Below are 19742 nucleotides of genomic sequence, written 5' to 3'. Positions count from 1 at the left end.
GCTGTGAGGTTGATGGTTTTATATGAGCAACAATAAAGAAGAAAGAAAGAAAGAAGGAAGGAAGGAAAGAAAGAAAGAAGGAAGGAAGGAAGGAAGGAAGGAAGGAAGGAAGGAAGGAAAAGAAAGAAAGAAAGAAAGAAAGAAAGAAAGAAAGAAAGAAAGAAAGAAAGAAAGAAAGAAAGAGAAAGAAAGAAAGAAAGAAAGAAAGAAAGAAAGAAAGAAAGAAAGAAAGAAAGAAAGAAAGGAAGAAAGAAAATGAAGCACCTGACAGTGGAATCTGAAAACTGGATTTTATTGCAATAACAATCCACTGGCTCACAGCTGTGGTGCATTAGGATGTTTTGTAAAACGTTGACATGACGCCCTTAAAGCTATCTTGTCACTTCAAGGTAAGCAAAGTGGCTTGTTAGTTAAGCAGAAGGCTCGATGTTTTATAACAACTCCTAATGTATTCCCCAACTCAGTACTTCCTCTCACTAAGTTCAAAGAAGAGCCTATAACTGCAAAGATACAGATATGGTCTCTCTTTAGCAGAAATAATCACAATGCACATTGGTTCTCTTTTTAAAATTTATTTATTTATTTATTTATTTATTTATTTATTTATTTATTTATTTATTTTTTATCAGACCAAAAAAAAATCACATTTATTTCAATTGTTCAAAGTGCAAATACAGCAAGTCAGTTCACAATGTTTCAAGATACAGTTTTAAGTATAATGAAAACTTGATATACAAAAATGAAAGGGTAAATAGCAGAAATAAAGCTCAATTTTTTTAAAAAAATTTCAAGTAACCCAAAAACCTTTAGACTAAAATATCCCATTTATGACAATTTGGAAATGCCTTAATTTATAGATACCAATAGCACATTGCCATCCGAAAGGGCTTCTCAAAGAAGGATAATCACCCCAAACCAGTCAGCTCAGGACCAGAATGGAAGTTCTTGGGGCAGGCTATTCTGGATTTGGCCGCCTCACTCTCACTGTCGATCCATACGGTTCGACCCATGATACTTGGATGTTTAGGCAAATTCTAGAAAATGTTTTAAGTTCATTATGAGACCAACACCCTACTAAGAGATACTGAAATGGCCACTAAATATTTACAAGATTTTAAAGACCCATCTTAGCTTCAGGCCTCTGGTGTTACGGGGGAAAGACAGACTGATACTTCCTCCATTACTTAGAACCTTTCTGTAAGGTTAGCAACACGGCCTTTACAACCTCCTCACGAAAATCATACTTCATTATAGATTTACTTATTTCTACACATACAGAACTTTTATGTAAAGTAGAAAAAGTTCCCGCTAGGAAGATAATTAAAGGTTGCTAATGTTCTTTGTATCACTTAGCAGCCAAGACACAGGTTTATTTCTGCTCCACAGAAGCAAGGTTAGCTATTCACTTCAATTCAGGGAGGTGTGTGCTTTCAGGATGGTGGAGATGAGATATTTATTCCATCTTTTTCTCAATCTTCTTCATCTTTTCATTATAGGCAGTAAATTGAGAGTCTGTTCTGAAAATTCTATCCTACCATGTAAATGTGGAAGCATAGTTTCCAATGAAGTTCATGTGGTGGAAATCATGATGCCGAGAACCAGCACAGAAAAGGATCAGATTTAAAGGGTTCAGGGGAATGTCATAGCCACTATGGACATCAATAGTTTCTATCAAACGAATGGCCACCCATGTATAAAGGAGAATGACATCATCACATAAAAGCATGATTCCAATGAAAAATCCAGTTCCAAGAATCAGAGTTTCCAAAGAATGTGCATATTCAGCTTCCATTCCAAATGGAGCCTGAAACTCATGATGAACTTTATGAATATATTTATATATTCTTTTGTGATGCAAGAGTCTATGCAGGAAATAGTGCCAGGTATCCTCAATCACTGCACAGCCAAAGCATCTTGCCAAAAGCATATACCATCTTGGCATTCTTTCCCAATCATAAGGTATATTAAAATACTCTGTAAAATAATAAGTTCCACAGATCAAAGGAAGCTGGATACAAAAGTGATTAAAGAGAAGTACTTTAAAACATTTCCATTGGTTTTCCCAGGTTTCTGGTTTATTGAAACAAAAGTCCAGGTAAACAAAACAAGAAATAAAGAACTTAGTGAACTATCAAGATCCCCATGTTGCAATCTGGAACTTTGCATAATTATTCAACATATAGTTCCAAGCATTTTAAAATGGTTCTTGTAGAGGGTTCTCAGGTAAAAGTGAATCTACATACTCCACAGCCAAGGATGCTGAACTAAAGATGCTGATACTTTCATTTGTTGCCATTTTTCAAATCTCTGCAGAAAGCCTTAGAATTCTGGCCGAGGGGCGGGAACGCCCTCTTTTTAAAATTTAAATACAATTAATTAACAAATTATGTTTATTAGTTTCAGAGGTAGAGGTCAGTGATTAATCAGTCTTACATACTACCTAGTGCTCATTATATCACATGCCCTCTTTATTGCCATCACCCAGTTTACCCCAACCCTTCACTACCCCTTTCCAGTACCCTCAGTTTGCTTCTTATGATTAAAAATCTCTTGTGGTTTGTCTCCCTCTCTGATTTCATTGTTTTATTTTTTTCCCCCTTCCCCTATGATCCTCTGTTTTTTTTTCCTTAAATTCCACATATGAGTGAGATCATATGATAATTGTCTTTCTCTGATTGATTTATTTCACTTAGCATAAAACCCTCTTGTTCCACCCATGTTGTTGCAAATGGCAAGATTTCAATTTTTGGTGGCTGTGTAGTATTCCATTGTATATATAGACCACTTCTTCTTTATCCATTCATCTGTCAATGGACATCTGGTCTCTTTCCATAGCTTGCCTATTGTGGACATTGCTGCTATGAACATTGGGGTGCAGGTGCCCCTTTGCATCAGTATGTTGTGTATTTAGGGTAAATACTCAGTAGTGCAATTGCTGGGGCATAAGGTAGCTCTATTTTCAACTTTTAGGGAAACCTCCATACTGTTTTTTGGAGTGGCTGCACCAGCTTGCATTCTCACCAACAGTGTAAGAGGGTTCCCCTTTCTCCGCATCCTCATCAACATCTGTCATTTCCTGACTTGTTCAATTTTAGCCATTCTGACCAGTGTGAGGTGGTATCTCGTGCTTTTGATCTGTATTTCCCTGATGGCAACTGATGTGGAGCATTTTTTCATGTGTTTGTTAGCCAGTTGTACGTCTTCTTTGGGGAATGTCTGTTCATGTCTTCTGCTCATTTCTTGACTGGATTATTTGTTCTTTGGGTGTTGAGTTTGATATGTTCTTTATAGATTTTGAATACTAGCCCTTTATCTGATATATCATTTGCAAATGTCTTCTCCCATTCTGCAGGTTGTCTTTTAGTTTTGTTGACTGTTTCCTTTGCTGTGCAGAAGCTTTTTATTTTGATGAAATCCCAATAGTTCATTTTTGCCTTTATTTCCCTTACCTTTGGAGATGTTTCTAGCAAGAAGTTGCTGCGACCAAGGTCACAGAGGTTGCAGCCTGTGTAGTCATCTAGGATTTTGATGGATTCTTGTTTCACATTTAGGTCTTTCATCAATTTTGAGTCTATTTTTGTGCACACTGGTTCTGAGAAGCTCCTCAAAGTAGCCACAAGGGTCATGACAAAGATTTTGTTAAGAGAGAGAGAAGAGGGCAGTCTGGGTGGCTCAGCGGTTCAGCCACTTCCATCAAAGTCCTATCTTTGTTCCCTTGTTTCTGAGTGGCCCAGCCAACATTTATTTACCAAACATTGACTCTTTTGCATCTTCCTGTAAATCGCATTCCTTTCCTCTGAGGCCCCAGACCCCTACTGCCTTCTCCTTAGTTCAAGATGACATATGTGCCTCATTTTGCCTGTTTTTGGATTTCTATGTCAGTGGATTCCTCATACATCTGCTACCTAATTTTGATGTTTTCCTATTAATTGGTCTTAACCTCATTTGATTCTTAATCTAGCTACAAGGACCTTGAAGGGGACAGCATTCCAGCCCCCAACAGGAATAACTTTCTCACTGTGGGATTCATGGCCTGCTACCATTACAACAATTTTGCACTCAAGTTAAAACAATCTCATGTACCAGAGAGGTACCTGTTTCCTCTGCATTAGTCAGGGTCCAGGTGAGGACATTATTGAAAGGGCAGTGTCATGGGCAAAATTTGTAGGAACATCCAAGAAGATCATGGAGCAGCCCTATGTCAAACACAGAGGGAGGGGAGATGGAGTCCTCAATGGCCTAGCCCTGGGGACTCTGGGGCAAGGTTTGGAAAGTAGCTGTTCTCTTAAGAAAGAAGTTCTGTTAAAAGGGGAAAGGGGGGCAACCCCCGAGGGCCAGACGGTTTAGCGCCGTCTTCAGCCCAGGGCCTGATCCTGGAGACTCTGGATTGAGTCCCACATCAGGCTCCCTGCATGGAGCCTGCTTCTCTCTCTGCCTGTGCCTGTGCCTCTCTCTCTCTCTCTCATGAATAAATAAATGAAATCTTTAAAAGAGAGAGAGAAAGAAAGAAGAAAGAAAAGAAAGAAACAAAGAAACAAAGAAAGAAACAAAGAAAGAAAGAGAAAGAAAGAAAGAAAGAAAGAAAGAAAGAAAGAAAGAAAGAAAGAGAAAAAGAAAAAGACACTTGGCTACACTTCTCTATGAGATGACACTGCTGACCATCCAGTATTCACAGCAGATGGTATAAATGAGCCATTTTCAGCACAAAGTATGTGGATGAGCTCTGGACAGAACACAGGCAAGGCCCACAACCCTTTTGTTTGACACTGAATAGCTCCTGACATCTGCGCATTTTGGGCATGAAGAAAGTGTGCTGGAAACTTATCTTCATCAAAGAAGATATGCAGATGGCAAATGAGCACAATGAAAAAAATGTTCATCGCTATTAGTCATTACAGGAATGCTAATTTCAGCCAGGATGGTACATCTTCACACACCTATTATTTGGGTAAAATAAAATAGTGGAAACACCTAGTAAGGATGTGGAGACACTGGACCACTCAGCCTCTGCTGATGGGAATGGAAAGTAGTACAGCTCTTCTGGAATATCGTTCAGCAGTTTCTTTTTCTAACAGGTATAGGTAATAGCTCGTGTGGTTTTTATTTGCATTTCCCAGTAATTAATGATGATGAGCATCTTTTCATGTACCTATTGGCCATATGTGTGTCTTCTTTAGGAAAACTCTATTTACATCTTCCGACCATTTAAAAATATTTTTTTGCTATTGAATTGTATGAATTCTTTATATGTTTTGGATATTAAACCCTTATCAGATGTATGGTTTGCAAATATTTTCTTCCATTAGGTAGGCTCCCTTTTCATTTTGTTAATGAGTTTCTTTGCTGTGCAGAGTTTTTTCATTTGGTGTAGTCTCACTTGTTTTTTATTTTTGCTGCTTTTACTTTTGGTGTCAGAATCAAAAAATCATCACTGACCCCTATGTTAAGGAGCTTACTACTTTCTTTTCTTCTAAAAGTTTATGCTTTCGGGTCTCACATTTGCGTCTTTAATCCAGTTGAGTCAATTTTTTTAATAAAAAAGTGGTTCTGTTTCATTCTTTTGCATAAGGCAGTTCAGTTTCCCCAACACTGCTTATGAAGAGATTGTTCTTTCCCCATTGCATATTCCTACCTTCTTTGTTTTAAATTAATTAACCATATATGTGTGAGGTTACTTCTGGGCTTTCTATTCTGTTCCATCAGTCTGTATGTCTATTTTTATGCCAACAAAAGGGACATGGAATTTCTCTGTATTACTTCTTACAACTCCATGTGACTATAATTACCTCAAATTAAAAAGTTTAATAAAAGAAAAAGCTTATCTTTATGTGGGGAAGCTAATGAGTGCTGCTGTGTTGAACAAAGGCTATTTCTTTGCTACCAGCATCCATTGCCTCTTGTCTTGGTAGAAGAAATGTGATTTATTTTTTCTTTTCTTTATTTCTGATTTATTTTTGAGAACTTCTTTTTTCCTCATTGTATGCAGTCTTGGTTGGGGTATAATCAAGGTGGCATACCTTTCTCTAGACATGGAGTGGGATATTTACAGGTGTCATTTTCCAGATTTTGAATCTTGAGCGGAGTGATTCAAGAATGGAAGAAATAGTGTGAATCATCTATTCATTCTAATAGCTGAGCCCTGACAACATTGCTGAATATTTTCTGCTGGTTAGAATCCAATCTTTCGCTGAATTCTGGTGGTGTCAATCCTGACACCTGTTTCTCTGGCTTGATGTCAACTCTGTGAACATCCCAATGTCTTTTCCCAAATCCCTTTTAAAGAAACTAATTCAACTGGTCCAGTTTACCTGTCATTTGCTCTTCAAAAAGATCACATAACCACTTGAGCTGTTAATTACTCAGGTTTCACACTGAGTCAGCTTTTTTATTCTTGGCATACACTTAATTAGCATATCCCAACTCCAAATTTAGATCATTGGGAAAGGCAGAAAGTGTTCAGAGACTTTCTCACATAGAAGTTACTGTGAACACAAATGCAGTGACATATTTAAAACTATTTAATAATACCTAGTATATAGTAAGTCTTGACAAATGTTATCAAAGTGGTGATGATGATGATTTTTCAAATTATAGAATATCTAAATAAAAAATTGCAAGTAACTTTTTCTTGTTGCTACTAAAGTGAAACCAAGTGATGTGGGCTTTTTTTAAAATTTTAAAACATTTTTTATTTAAGTTCAATTTGCCAACATGTAACCCAGTGTTCATCCATTCAAGTGCCCTCCTCAGTGCCGTCACCCAATCACCCCATCCCCCTACCCTCCTCCCCTTCCACACCCTTTGTTCATTTCCCAGTTAGGAGTCTCTCATGGTTTGTCTCGCTCTCTAATTTTTCCCCACTCAGTTTCCCTTATAATCCTTATAAGGATTTCCTTTCCCTTATAATCCCTTTCACTATTTCTTATATGCCTGATATGATTATTTTAATAAGTAAATGGTATACTTATAATTTTCTGGTCATTTGAATGAGGATAATAATAATTAATAAAAAAACAGTTGCTATCACTTTACGCCAATCAAAATACTACATTTCCTGCCTATATCTTATGGAGGTTGGGGGAAGTTGCCTTCTAGAGTAAAATCACCAGTGCTCATAGTGAATATCTTTTTCACTTCCTGTTAAATTGTCTGGAAGTGATTTTTTTCTATTAATAGATCATTCTGATGCTATTAGAAAGATGTGAAAAATTTGGAATTTATAATGGATGTGGTATAAAATAATACTGTAAATATTTAAAGGAATCATAATCTCTAATAATTTGGAGTAGTGAACCAGATAACCGCCCTCAATAAATGATTGACTGAAGTAATAAAATTTTTAAAGAAAAATTTTTTAAATTTAAAAATCTTCCCAAGATGCATAAACATATTGTAAATCCTTGAAAGCAAGCACTATTGCAGAGGTTTTATTTTCTATGGAATGACCTGGAGCATATAGCTTAGGAGAGATGAGGTCCCTCACAGGAGAGCAGAGAAACTGGTTTTCCAAACAGAAAAGTCAAATACAAAAGAAAAAGCAGCTTTTCTTTCCCCTGAAGGAAAGTGGGTTCCTGCATCTCACCCTCTTCTCCTTCCCAGCAGGTGCAGACAGCTTAGCCTCCTGAGACATACCCTAATGCTCTGCTTTAGAAATGCAGACTAAGGATCTGGGGGAAATTTTTATTGGGTTACAAATAAAATGTGACATCAGTAACTAATGGTTCTCCGTGGCTTTAATGACAGAATGGTATTTAAATCCCGCGTCAGCTGAGTGCTTTAGAGTAATTTACAGAAGAAGAAAGTAAGGCTCCGATGGGCGATGGGCGACTGGGTTTCCTCGCAGCTCATCCCGCGTTCGGGCTGCTCCGTTGGCTCCTTGGGATGAAGCCAGGCTGCAGGCGCTGCTGACCCAGAGGTGAGGCTTTCCCTTCGCAGCTGCCCTTCAGAGGGAGCCCCGCTGTCACCTCTTCTTTCCACCACATCAACAAACACAGGTAGTAGTCTTACATGGGGCACGGCTCTAGGGCCAATAGAAAGATTCTTGACTACTTTCCACAGATTTGTTTTTTCAGAGAAAAGACAGGAGTGTACTCAATATTCTGATATAGATTTCCAATTTTTTTACAATGCAACTTTTTTTTTTTGCCTGTATCTCCAATTCTATCCTACCAAAGTTTCTATTAAGGTAGAATTTTACATAGAATAAAATTAATAGGTCTTAAGTATGTAGGTGGGTAAGTTTTGACAAATATAGGCATCCATGAAACTACCTCCCAGAACAAGATATAGAATTTCCCAACATTCTAATAAGTGCCCCTTTCCAGTCAGTCATTCCCTTGCAAGACCGCTGTTCTGATATCTATCACCACAGATTAGTTTTGCCTTTTGACTTACATATAATACAACTATATGTACTTTTTAATATGTACCTTCTTTTGCTTGACATAGTGCTTTTAATTTTTGGTCAGGGGGTTAGAGGGAGAGGAAGAGAGCAGGCTCCATGCCCAGTGTGGAGCCCAATGTGGGGCTCGATCGCACAACCCCGCGATCCTGACCTGAGCCAAAAATCAAGAGTTGAGTGTTTAACCAACTGAGCCACCCAGGCAGCCCTGACATAGTATTTTTAAGCATCATCTCTGTTTGTGCATATAGAGAGAGTTTGTTCTTTTTTCATTGTCGAGTATGAATGTACTACAGTGTGTTTATTCATTCTCCTGTGGTTTTCTAGCTGGAAGTTATTATTGGTAAAGCTGCTGTGAACATTCTCACTTGAGTAGATATCTAGAATTGCTGAGTTAGTGTCAGGTGTATAGTTACTGCCTTAAGAAACTGGTGAGCCCCTGCCCAGAGGGGTTTACTGTCTGCACTGCCACTAGTACTGTATGAGAGTTCCTGTGACCCTACATCCTCATGTGTGCACCTTGTTGATTTGATCCGCTGCTGGGTATGAAATGTCATCTCACTGTAATCTCAGTGGCTTTTAGAGAAATATCAGCTACCTTAGCACCCTCAAATGACCACCTAAATTCCCACAGGCAAAATAAGCTAGCTGTAATTTAAAATTAATATATCTCTAGCATAAGGTGACAAATGTGAGACAACAGATTGTATTTTAGGTTCTGTGGCCACATTCCTAGGATATGTGCTGAATTTATCAGTTTGGGAGCATAATTTAAGAATGAGAACTAGATGTAGCTTGGCTTTTTAACAGATACGGTTACTTACCACTGGACCTTATGGTTCATTTCACTATCTGGTAACTCGGTTCACGAGAAGGAAAGAAATGAGTAGGGATGGCCTATGTAGCAAATTCTTGAATAAATATTTTCTGTTTTTTTTATTTTAAGATTTTATTTATTTATGAGAGAGAGAGAGAAGAGAGAGAGAGGCAGAGACACAGGCAGAGGGAGAAGCAGGCTCCTCGCAGGGAGCCTGAAGCGGGACTAGATCCCTGGTCTCCAGGATCACGCCCTGGCGCTAAACTGCTGAGCCACCCAGGGATCCCTCTTGAATAAATATTTTCTGAATTAAGCAAGGCTTTTGGAAAGATATTCTCTTTGATCTCATGAGAAAGCAGGATGAGATGAGCCCTACTCTATGCTAATACCCAACCTGTGCAGCTCATTTAGTCTCACAAGAATCCTCTGAGAAAAAGCGAATCACAGGGCCCGTGGCCTTCATGAGGAAACTGAGGCTGGGGTGCTGGGGGAGCCTGTTGGGGGCCCAAGGCCAGGGAGCTGCAGAATGGCTGTGCTGGCCCAGCCTGGACTCCCAGCCCTGTACGGCATCCCTTCGACCACTTCCCTCCCCGAACGGAGAAGTGCTGCAGACGAGGTGCGAGGAGGACCCTGGGGTGTCTCCGGGGTGTAGGTCTGGAGAGGGAGGCCATGAACCACTGTCTAGACATGTGGAGTTGTATTCCTAAGGAGAGCAAAACTGGTCATCAGGGGGGAAATTCATGGTCTCCTCACAAACACTTTAGTAGCTGTTGTTGTTTGTTAAAATAGCCATCTTTCTGAAACTTAAAATTAAATCTCAAGAAAAATATATGTTGGACACTGAGGACCATAATAATCCATAATGCAGAGCAGAGTGGGGAGGAAAAAGCAGTTTCTACCTTTTGCCTTTTCTCCTTTTATTAAGCCAGATTTTTCTGTAAATAACACGTTTCTGTCAGTTTTGAGAAAGGTGTGAGAGACAAGAAGAATCCCTGCCTGGTGGGGGTAGGACAGGAGCATTATGAAACACCACACCTTCCCTGGGCACCGCTCCCATCAGTCCCGTTCCTTGGAAGGACTTGAGCCTGGCCCAGAGCATCCCCTATTTGGGGAATTGCCGGTCCTCTGCAGATTCTTCATAACCCGGAGGCACCCCATCCTGAAACAGTGATAACACACCTGCCTGTGGGCCTCCACCCGCCCCACCTCTGCTTGGAATAAACAGGAACCACTAGACTAGACTATCCTGTTCTCAGCTCTCTGGGAGATTTTAACCAAAGACTCTGGGACTAAAGGACATGCAGGGTGATGCTGGAAACCCACTTGGGGCTCCCTGTGAGCTTCCTTTCGTGAGCCACCTGCCAACTCATAAATTCCTGGTAATCAGTTGACCCGGGTCCCCAGGGAGATAGGGGCTGACTCCACCCCCACCCCACAGGGCTTTCCCCAGTCCTCTTGCTTGTCTTTCCTGGGTCCACCAAGGCAGGCACAAGCTCCATCTGGGACAATTAGGGACCCAGCCTTCTCATGCCCCGGGGTTCCAGAGCTCCAGGGCATGGAGGCGCCGCCCATAGGCTAGCTCAGCCAATTGTTGAACAGGCAAGTGTCAGGGGCAGGGCTGGCAGGGCCAAATCCTAGACTTAAATGGGCAGCCTCCCACCCACCACCAGGCCTCCTGCACACCCCCTGACCTGCATCTGTGACAGCCTAAACAACTGCTCTGAACAACAGGTGAGATTCCCAGACCAGGCCTGAAGTGAGAGAGGGCACCCCTGAAACCATGGAGGAAACCAGTCTTAAGGACCAGGGGTTTGGAGCACCCAGGAGGCACTCTTCCAAAGTTTGACCCCTCTAGACATGGCAACTTGACCCCCACACACCAGGAGTCAGGGCCTGTCACTCCCTGCACTGCCATCTACATGCCCTGGAAGCCACAGACAGTCGTGGGGCAGGTCTCAGGGCAGCAGGTCCCCTGCACCTCCCACACCCTCAGCCTTCCTCCACACCCCATGGAAACACTTGGGAGGATAGATGCAATCTTTTTGCTCTATTATAGTGGTTCTAACATCAGAAGGAAGGATGGCTTTTTAGATGGTTTGATATAATCAGAAACTCATTTCTTTTCCATCCCTAGATTTTGGAACATGCATCCTTCTCTCTTCCTGGCTGCCCTCTGCCTGGGAATAGCCTCAGCTGCTCCACAACAGGATCACAGTTTAGATGCACACTGGTCCCAGTGGAAGGAGGCACACGGGAAACTGTATGACAAGGTTGGTAACATCCGAGCTGTCCAGAGAGACCCCCAGAGAACGGTCTATGCTGCGGAGAGTTCGCAGCAGAGAGTAGCTTCCTGAGGCCGCTCTTACCAAGGCAGTAAGCAGGGCCCTGGGTCTGTGCACGAGGTGGGCACATGTCCTGCTGTGTGGCTGCTGGAGCACAGCTTCCAGAAGCACCAGGCCAGCGCTGGACATGGTTTCTCCTCCTCTCTGTCAGCACATCCACTTGGTGCAGTTGAGTGCTTTTAAATAGAAATAAGGATGATGAAAACAAAAAGAGAGAGAAATAAGGATGATGGGTTATATGTTTTTCTGCAGGATGAAGAAGGATGGAGGAGAACAGTGTGGGAGAGGAACATGGAAATGATTGAACAGCACAATCAGGAATACAGCCAAGGGGAACACAGCTTCACTCTGGCAATGAATGCCTTTGGTGACATGGTGAGTGTGGCATGGATTGCTGAACATTTTGTGCTTCCTCTAAGTATTTTTTAAAAAAATCTCATGTTTGTCAACATTCTGTTTCCTTTTCCTTGAAGACCAATGAAGAATTCAAACAGGTGCTGAATGACTTTAAAATCCAGAAGCACAAGAAAGGAAAAGTGTTCCCAGCACCTCTCTTTGCTGAGGTCCCCTCATCTGTGGACTGGAGAGAACAAGGCTACGTCACTCCTGTGAAGGATCAGGTGGGGCTGTATAGCAGGTCACTCTCCAAGAGTAAAGGCAAAAGGAACTAGTGTCCTTGCTATGGAAGTTGAGGAATCATACGGAGTTTACTATGTCTTAAAAGAGTTTTCAGATCTAACAGCTATTGTCAAAATCTTGCTGTTTATTTTGTAGACTAGGAGCTTTTTAATTTTGTTTACAGGGTCAGTGTCTTGGTTGTTGGGCTTTTAGTGCAACTGGTGCCCTTGAAGGACAGATGTTCCGAAAAACTGGCAAACTTGTGTCACTGAGTGAGCAGAACCTGGTGGACTGTTCTTGGTCTCAAGGCAATAGGGGCTGCAATGGTGGCCTGATGGAATATGCCTTCCAGTATGTTAAGGACAATGGAGGCCTGGACTCAGAGGAATCCTATCCATATCTTGCAAGGGTAAATGGAGTTCCTTATCTTTTATCAAAGTCAAGCATATTCAGTAACAACAGAGACTGTATTTAGAATTTTCATTTTAGATTGTAGATTCTATATCTGCAAACATTCAGGGCTGTCATTAAAATTTACTAGCTTGGCACAACAGTTCTCTGCTTTGATGGTTACTATATAGCTCTTCCCAATTTTTTGTTGCACGGCAACACGAATACCATCTCATATACAGCACAGATCTCCAGAGTGAAAAATCTATGAACAATTAGACCCAAAGAGTGTCTCATTGAATAGATATCTGCTAATTTTTCAACTTCGAAACAATCAATCACATTTTGCGTCCTGAGATGTTTTATAACAAACTACTTGGAAATCTATCAGCCGCAAGTTGTCTTGAGCTCGTGTTCCCCCGGAGGTGGATGATAGTATTCAAGTCCTTCCCCTTTATCTTTGAAAGAATGAACCCTGCAAATACAGGCCTGAGAAATCTGCTGCCAATGTGACTGCCTTCTGGCCCATCTTAAATGAGGAGGATGGCCTTATGACCACAGTGGCAACTGTGGGGCCTGTCTCAGCTGCTGTGGATTCAAGCCCACAATCCTTCCAGTTCTATAAAAAAGGTAAGCATTTGTCTACATAGAAAATCAGGCAGAAAAAATGAGGAGCCAGCATGACATATAGCAAGATTGATTCTTTGGTATTCCTGGTACTTGGCATACTCAGGAAGGTATGTATGATCCTTGGGGCCGTTGTTACTATTGACATGACTTGATCCATACTTCATGCCTTTAAGCACATCGCAAATATATTTAAATATCTACATAATTTGACTGATATAACTTACTTTACTTTTTTCCAACGGTTAGACCTTGAAAACTTCCAATGAATTTTACTACTGAAATTGACCCTAGAAAGAACCCCTTGGCTCAAGTAATTTTGTGTTTGCTGCCACTTCCTTAGACTAACATTGTATGGTAAAAGGACAAAGGTTCAACAACTAGTCTTTTATGCTTCTTCTCTGTTCTTTACAAAAGAGATTGTGACAATGTGTATTTCTGCGAATATTAGATGACATCCTAAAACTCTAGCCTAGCTAAACAAAAGATCTGATATCTAAGTCTTACCTGGGTTTATATCATGACTGAATTTTGAGATGCCTCCTATTACTGTGGTTACTAGGTTACTGTCACATGTTATCATGTCACTTGGATGTTCCCCCTAAGCATTGAATTTTACTTTTCCAGGCATTTATTATGATCCAAAGTGCAGCAATAAACTCCTGAATCATGGTGTTCTGGTAGTTGGTTATGGTTTTGAAGGAGCAGAATCGGATAACAAAAAATATTGGATTGTCAAGAACAGGTATAAAGAGCAAAAAATATTTATCTTTGAAATTGAAAAAGGGAATCCTTTTTAGAATTAGTGTTTGGAGGCAGATCCTCAAACCCTTGAATACACTTCTGAGATCTCAGAAGTGTTTACCCTACTTAAGGGGAGCAGAGACATACATACACATTTAATGAGAACAGTAAGATTCTGTCTCAAGCTTGCTGGGACCCTGCTATACTTTTGCTACCACTGCATTTCTCAACTTGAAAATTTTCTTATTTCTGGAAAATCATCCAACCCCAAGAGTTTCCTTTTCCTAGCTCTCATTTTGCACTTTTGCGAAAGGCTTGGGGATAGAATTCTGTGCTGGGTTAGAACTCAACCATGAACAGGAATGGCCTCTCCTGACTCTTCCTGAATCTGTCCTGGCCTTTGCTGCACTGCTAAGTATCAGGTATGATTGTTCATAAAGATAAATGTGTGTGTTCCTCTGTAATAAATGGAAAACCCTGTCTTCTTTCAGCTGGGGCACAAACTGGGGCATGCAGGGCTACATGCTGTTGGCCAAGGATCGGGACAACCACTGTGGAATCGCCACCAGGGCTAGCTATCCTGTGGTGTGAGATGATGGCACGAAGAAGACCTTGACTTCCAGAATATCCAGGAAATGACTTTTATTTTAAAGCTGACCAAATCTTATTGTGTGGGATAAAAAACTTGAATCATTGAAGATCCAAGTGATCTGATTGTGTGACATTTTATACTGGGAATGTTACCACTTTGCTCATTACTGCTGTAAATACCTTTGTAGGACTGACTTGTCTAGTAACTTTTGAATTTTATTTTTTTTAAAAGAAGTAAAAAGTTTTCTTTTTAAAAATAAACCAACCTCAAAGTACAAGTGAGATAAATGTTGATATGTTAACTTTTTATAGGACTCTATAAAATGTGATTGGGCTGTAGAGACATAACTGAATGTGCCAATGGTCCACTAGGCGAATCCTGGGTGGCCTGTGGCTCTTGCAGTTGTGAATATGCACATCTCATGTCAGCTGGGGTTTAGCCATGTCTGATCCAACCCTTGAATGCAGCAAAATGTGACCAAAAATCTATAAGGACAAAGGTATACTATTTTAATAAGGAAAAAAACCTTCACATTTTAGAAAAGTAAACATACACATAGGGTTTTCAAAGTAGATAAGTGTATTGGAGGTCATGGTCATTTGACCTCAGATGGCTACAGCCCAGCTGAGTTACAGGATGGATGTCACAGAGCCAGTTTCGAGTGTATCTTCCCCACCTGCTAGTGAGGACCACGTGACTACTTTGCAGGTGAGGAAGGACCAGACATGGGGGATTACCAAGAATATGTGTGTTGGGTCCACCACGGATGAGGGTAAGCCCCCAGACATGGGCCCAGGCCTCAGAACTAGAGCTGGGACCTCAGAGGTGGGAGGCAGGTGAGGGCAGCCAAAGGAATCCTCTGAGGCCTAATTCACAACCTGCTACCTAACCTCAGAATTCATTAAAAGAAGACAGACCGTCAACATCTGCAGGCTAAAGAAGCACATGGTTCCATTTGCTCTCTGAGTGTTTAAGCATCTCATGGTTCCACCCAAGAAGCATAAGGAGAAGGCAGCAGTAAGTAGTTAATAGCAGAGGAGCAGGAGAGGAGGTGTCAGCCCACAAGCCCCCTGCACCTCCGGCCATGTCCCCCTGTCCTGGGTCACATGTCCCTTCAATGTGACCTCCGCTCCTAGGTGCTTACATCTCCAACTGTTTGACCTACTGTGGCAAATAATGGTGTTTGGAGTAAAGTTCTGTGGGTTTCCAGACCATACTACCAGGTCATAGGAGATGGGGAGGCGGGGAGGCTCCTGAGCATGATCCCTTCCGCCAGCTGGAAACTGTATTGGAACAACAGGAGTTGATGTGACACCCACTGTGGTCCAGCCATGACCCCTGGAAGACACATCTCCAACCCCCAGAAGGAGCTGGTGCTGGGTAGGGAGGAGGGTGCTGAGAACAGCTGGAGGAAGACAAGTCTGATATGAACCCAGAGGAGCTGCTCGGGGAGACAGGAGGAAAGAGGAGTGTCTGAGCAGAAACTCAGGGTCGGAACCCCGGAGAAAAGGGAAAGTGAGTCTAGAGAAGGTGGGAAGTGAGTGAGGTCACGTGGGGGCAAGGAGACTAGTGCCTGCATGGGATTTTAGGACACAGTCGTGCCCCTGGGGAAGCAGTGGACAGACTGTTCTGGTTATCTCTCACTGTAAAACCCACTCATGGAGTCCTAGCAGCTTGACAAAAGCATCTCTTCCATTTCCTGCCTGGGCTCGGAGGGGATGGTTCTCCCTGGGAGTCCCTCCTGGGAGCTGGAATCATCTGCAGGTTCCATTGGGCTGACGTGCTCCTGGGTTCCCTGGCAGAGCCGTCCTAGATGCTGGTGTGGGATTCAGGGAGTAGCTGAGACTCCAGCTGGTGATGGGGAGAGGCAAGGTCACTGAGCAGAGGAGCATGTGGGATGGAAGACATGGCTGTGGCCATCTTTGGAACGTGGATCTGCCACAGTCTCTGAACATCCACCAGAGAGGACTCCTTGTCCCTCCCCATGACAGGCTCACTCAGACTGCTGTGCACAGTATCTTGGGAGTTCAGCCCAAGACTCTGATCCTACCAAGGGTAGCTTGGTAGGGCCTATCTCAGCAGGGCTGGGGAAGTCGGACTGGGGGACCAGGAACAACACTGAGGGGGTGGGGTGCAGGGCCTGGCATCTCCCTGGGGACCTGCACCTACTAGATACCCCAAATTCATGGAATCTCCTGAGAAGAAGCTTGAAGGGAAGGTCCACGTGGGTTTTTAGTGTCACCTCACGTGTCCTTTATTCCTAGAGTTTGGGGTGAACATCTCCTGGAGGATCGAGGACAAGATAATCTAGTCTAGTGGTTCCTGTTGTTTCTAGGCAAAGGTGGGGCAGATGGAGGACACAGAGTCCACAGGCAGATGTGTCATCACGGTTTCAGGATGGGGTGCCTCTGGGTTATGGAAGAATCTGGAGAGGACTGGCAAACTCCAAAATCAGGGACTTGATGGGCAAGACCTAAATCCTTGGAAAGAAAGTGGTTGCACGGAATGGGTGTCCAAGGAAGGCAGGGCCTTTTGTAATGCTCCTCTCCGTCTCTCCACCATCACAGATTCTTCCCTCTCGGGCTTTTCTCAAAGCCGACAGAAACGAGTTCCTTACAGAAAATCCTGGCTTAATAAAAGAAGGAAAGGCACAATGTAGAAAGTGCTTTTTCCTCCCCACTCCACATTATGTTCCTCAGTATCCAAAGTACTTTTTTTAAAGATTTAATTTAAGAAATTTGCTTTAATGACTTTGACATCAATGATTTTTACTTTACAATTAATGTCAGGATTTAATGACAGTGTATGAAAATGTTTTAAATGAAGAGAAACTATATACATTAAAATTAATTTATATAATTGAGAGTTTAAGGAACAAAATAAAAATATTCGTTTGTCCTTTTTTATTACTTAGAAGACATATTGTAGAAAATACCCTTAAAGGGCACCTGGGTAGCTCAGTTGGTTAAGCGACTGACTCTCGATTTTTGCTCAGGTCATGATCTCTAGGTTGTGAGATGGAGGCCCTCCTGAGGCTCCCTCACTGGGCGTGGAACCTGCTTGGGATTCTCTCCCTTTCCCTCTCCCTCTGCTCTTCTCCTGAAAATAAAAAAAGGAAGGAAGGAAGGAAGGAAGGAAGGAAGGAAGGAAGGAAGGAAGGAAGGAAGGAGAAAGAAGAAAGAAAGGAAGGAAAGAAAGAAAGAAAGAAAGAAAGAAAGAAAGAAAGAAAGAAAGAAAGAAAAGAAGAAAGAAAGAAAGAAAGAAAGAAAGAAAGAAAGAAAGAGAAAAGAGAAAAAAAATACCCCTAAGAAAATACCCCTAAGAAACAGAATCATCATGACCTCATGTCCCTTCCCATATCATATTTTTCTCTATGCTTATTTTGAATTCTCCTGATAAAATGGAACCATAGTTTATGTAGATTTTTAAAACTTGTACTTAAAATTAAATTAATAAACCTAGAAGCATAATGAAATATATATTTTTTACTGGGGTAATATATTCATAACATTAAAATATCCATTTCAATCATTTTCAAGTGTACAGTCAGTGGCATCACATACACGTTGCCGTGCAACCATCCCTACTGTCCATCTTTAGAACTTTTTTTGTATTCCCAAACCGAAACCATGCCAACCAAACAGTAACTCCCCATTCGCCAGCTCTGGTGTCTACCCCATTCCATTTTCCATCTCTCTGAATTTGTAGGTATCTCACACATAAGTGGAATCATTTGTCCTTTTGTGCCTGGATATTTCACTTTACACAGTATCCTCAGGGTTCATCCATGTCCTAGCATGTGTCAGAAATTCTTTGATTTTAGAGACGAGTAAATATCCCAGTCTAGGAATGTGCCCTGTGTAGTTTCTTCACTCATCACTGGAGGGACACAGTGGTTATTTCCACATCTGACTATTTTAAATAACATGCTGTCAATGTTATTGCACGAACATTTGAGTTCCTGTTTTGAATTCTTTGGGGATATAAACCCAGAAGTAGGTTTCCTGGATATGATAACTCTATGTCTAAATTTTTGCTGTTTTCCACATTGGCTACACGATTTTACTCTTCTACCAGCATTGTGCAGGACTCCAATCTGCTATGATTTTCAAAGGTATTCTCAAATTCTGCAAATTCCCTTTTCATCAAATTGGTGGTATCTTTTGATGCATATACGTTTTTAATTTTGATGAAGTCCAGTTTCTTTATTTTTTCTTTTTTTTAAATTTTTATTTATTTATGATAGTCACAGAGATAGAGAGAGAGAGAGAGAGGCAGAGACATAGGCAGAGGGAGAAGCAGGCTCCATGCACCGGGAGCCCGATGTGGGATTCGATCCCGGGTCTCCAGGATCGCGCCCTGGGCCAAAGGCAGGCGCCAAACCGCTGCGCCACCCAGGGATCCCTATTTTTTCTTTGATTGCCTGTGTTTGAGTGATATCCAAAAAATTAATATTAAATCCAATATCATGAGGCTCATCTTTCATGTTTTAATCTTAAGTTTTATAGTTTTTCTTCTTACATTTGGGTCATTGGTCCATTTTGTGTCAATTTCTGCAGATGGCGTAAAGTCGGGGCCCAGCTTTACTGTTTTGTATGTTGATATTCAATATCCTCAGCATTATTTGTTGAAAAGACCACTCTTTCCCTATTGAAAGGTCCTGGAAACCTCATATGATTGTTTAAAAGTCAATTCATTAAAAATTTCATTTTAAGGTCTTTGAGGAAACAGAAGCTCTTCTTCCTCAAACACACTTGAGGCTGATGGTCTTACATGGTTACAAAAGAATGGCTGGAAGTCTCCAAATAGAAAAGGGACCACTTTTTGCAAGAGGTGCAGAAAGCCTTTAGGGAAAAACAAAAACCTCATACAGCAACAGCTTACGGTGAGCCTGGCCACCTGGCAGGGGTGGTGCAACTCCACCCAGGCACAGACACCTGGCAGGGGTGGTACAACACCACCCAGGCACAGACACCAGACATCAAGAGACCAGCACCCCCACCCCCAGAAGACGAGCTGGAAGTACTGTACATATTTTGCTTAGGTCATGGTTGGTGTTTTTGACTCTGCTCATTCGTATTACACTGGACAAAATGACTCAAAGGAGGAATTCTCCACAAAAGTAGGAACTGGAGGTAATGCTCCGCCACAGATCAAATGGATATGGATTAAAGTAAAAGGTCAGAGATGGAGTTCAGGATGACAATGATA

At 41.7% G+C, this 19742-nt stretch overlaps 1 protein-coding gene and 1 pseudogene across 1 annotated transcript; one reads left to right on the top strand and one right to left on the bottom strand.

The window, feature by feature from the left end:
• Positions 1–648: 648 nt before the first annotated feature.
• LOC144287706 (methylsterol monooxygenase 1 pseudogene) lies at positions 649–2098 on the bottom strand (annotated as a pseudogene).
• A 9264-nt stretch (positions 2099–11362) lies between these two features.
• LOC144287651 (procathepsin L-like) lies at positions 11363–14608 on the top strand. Its single transcript, XM_077854890.1, has 7 exons — positions 11363–11488; positions 11813–11935; positions 12034–12180; positions 12363–12587; positions 13036–13198; positions 13823–13940; positions 14431–14608. The coding sequence occupies exons 1-7, from the start codon at positions 11363–11365 to the stop codon at positions 14528–14530; spliced, it is 1002 nt and encodes a 333-aa protein (XP_077711016.1). The 3' UTR covers positions 14531–14608.
• The last annotated feature ends 5134 nt before the right edge of the window (positions 14609–19742 follow it).

The sequence above is a fragment of the Canis aureus genome, chromosome 1, assembly GCF_053574225.1.
Source record: "Canis aureus isolate CA01 chromosome 1, VMU_Caureus_v.1.0, whole genome shotgun sequence".
Classification (NCBI taxonomy): domain Eukaryota; kingdom Metazoa; phylum Chordata; class Mammalia; order Carnivora; family Canidae; genus Canis; species Canis aureus.
Note: the sequence above shows the minus strand (reverse complement) of the source record. Positions and strands in the feature narration are given on the sequence as shown.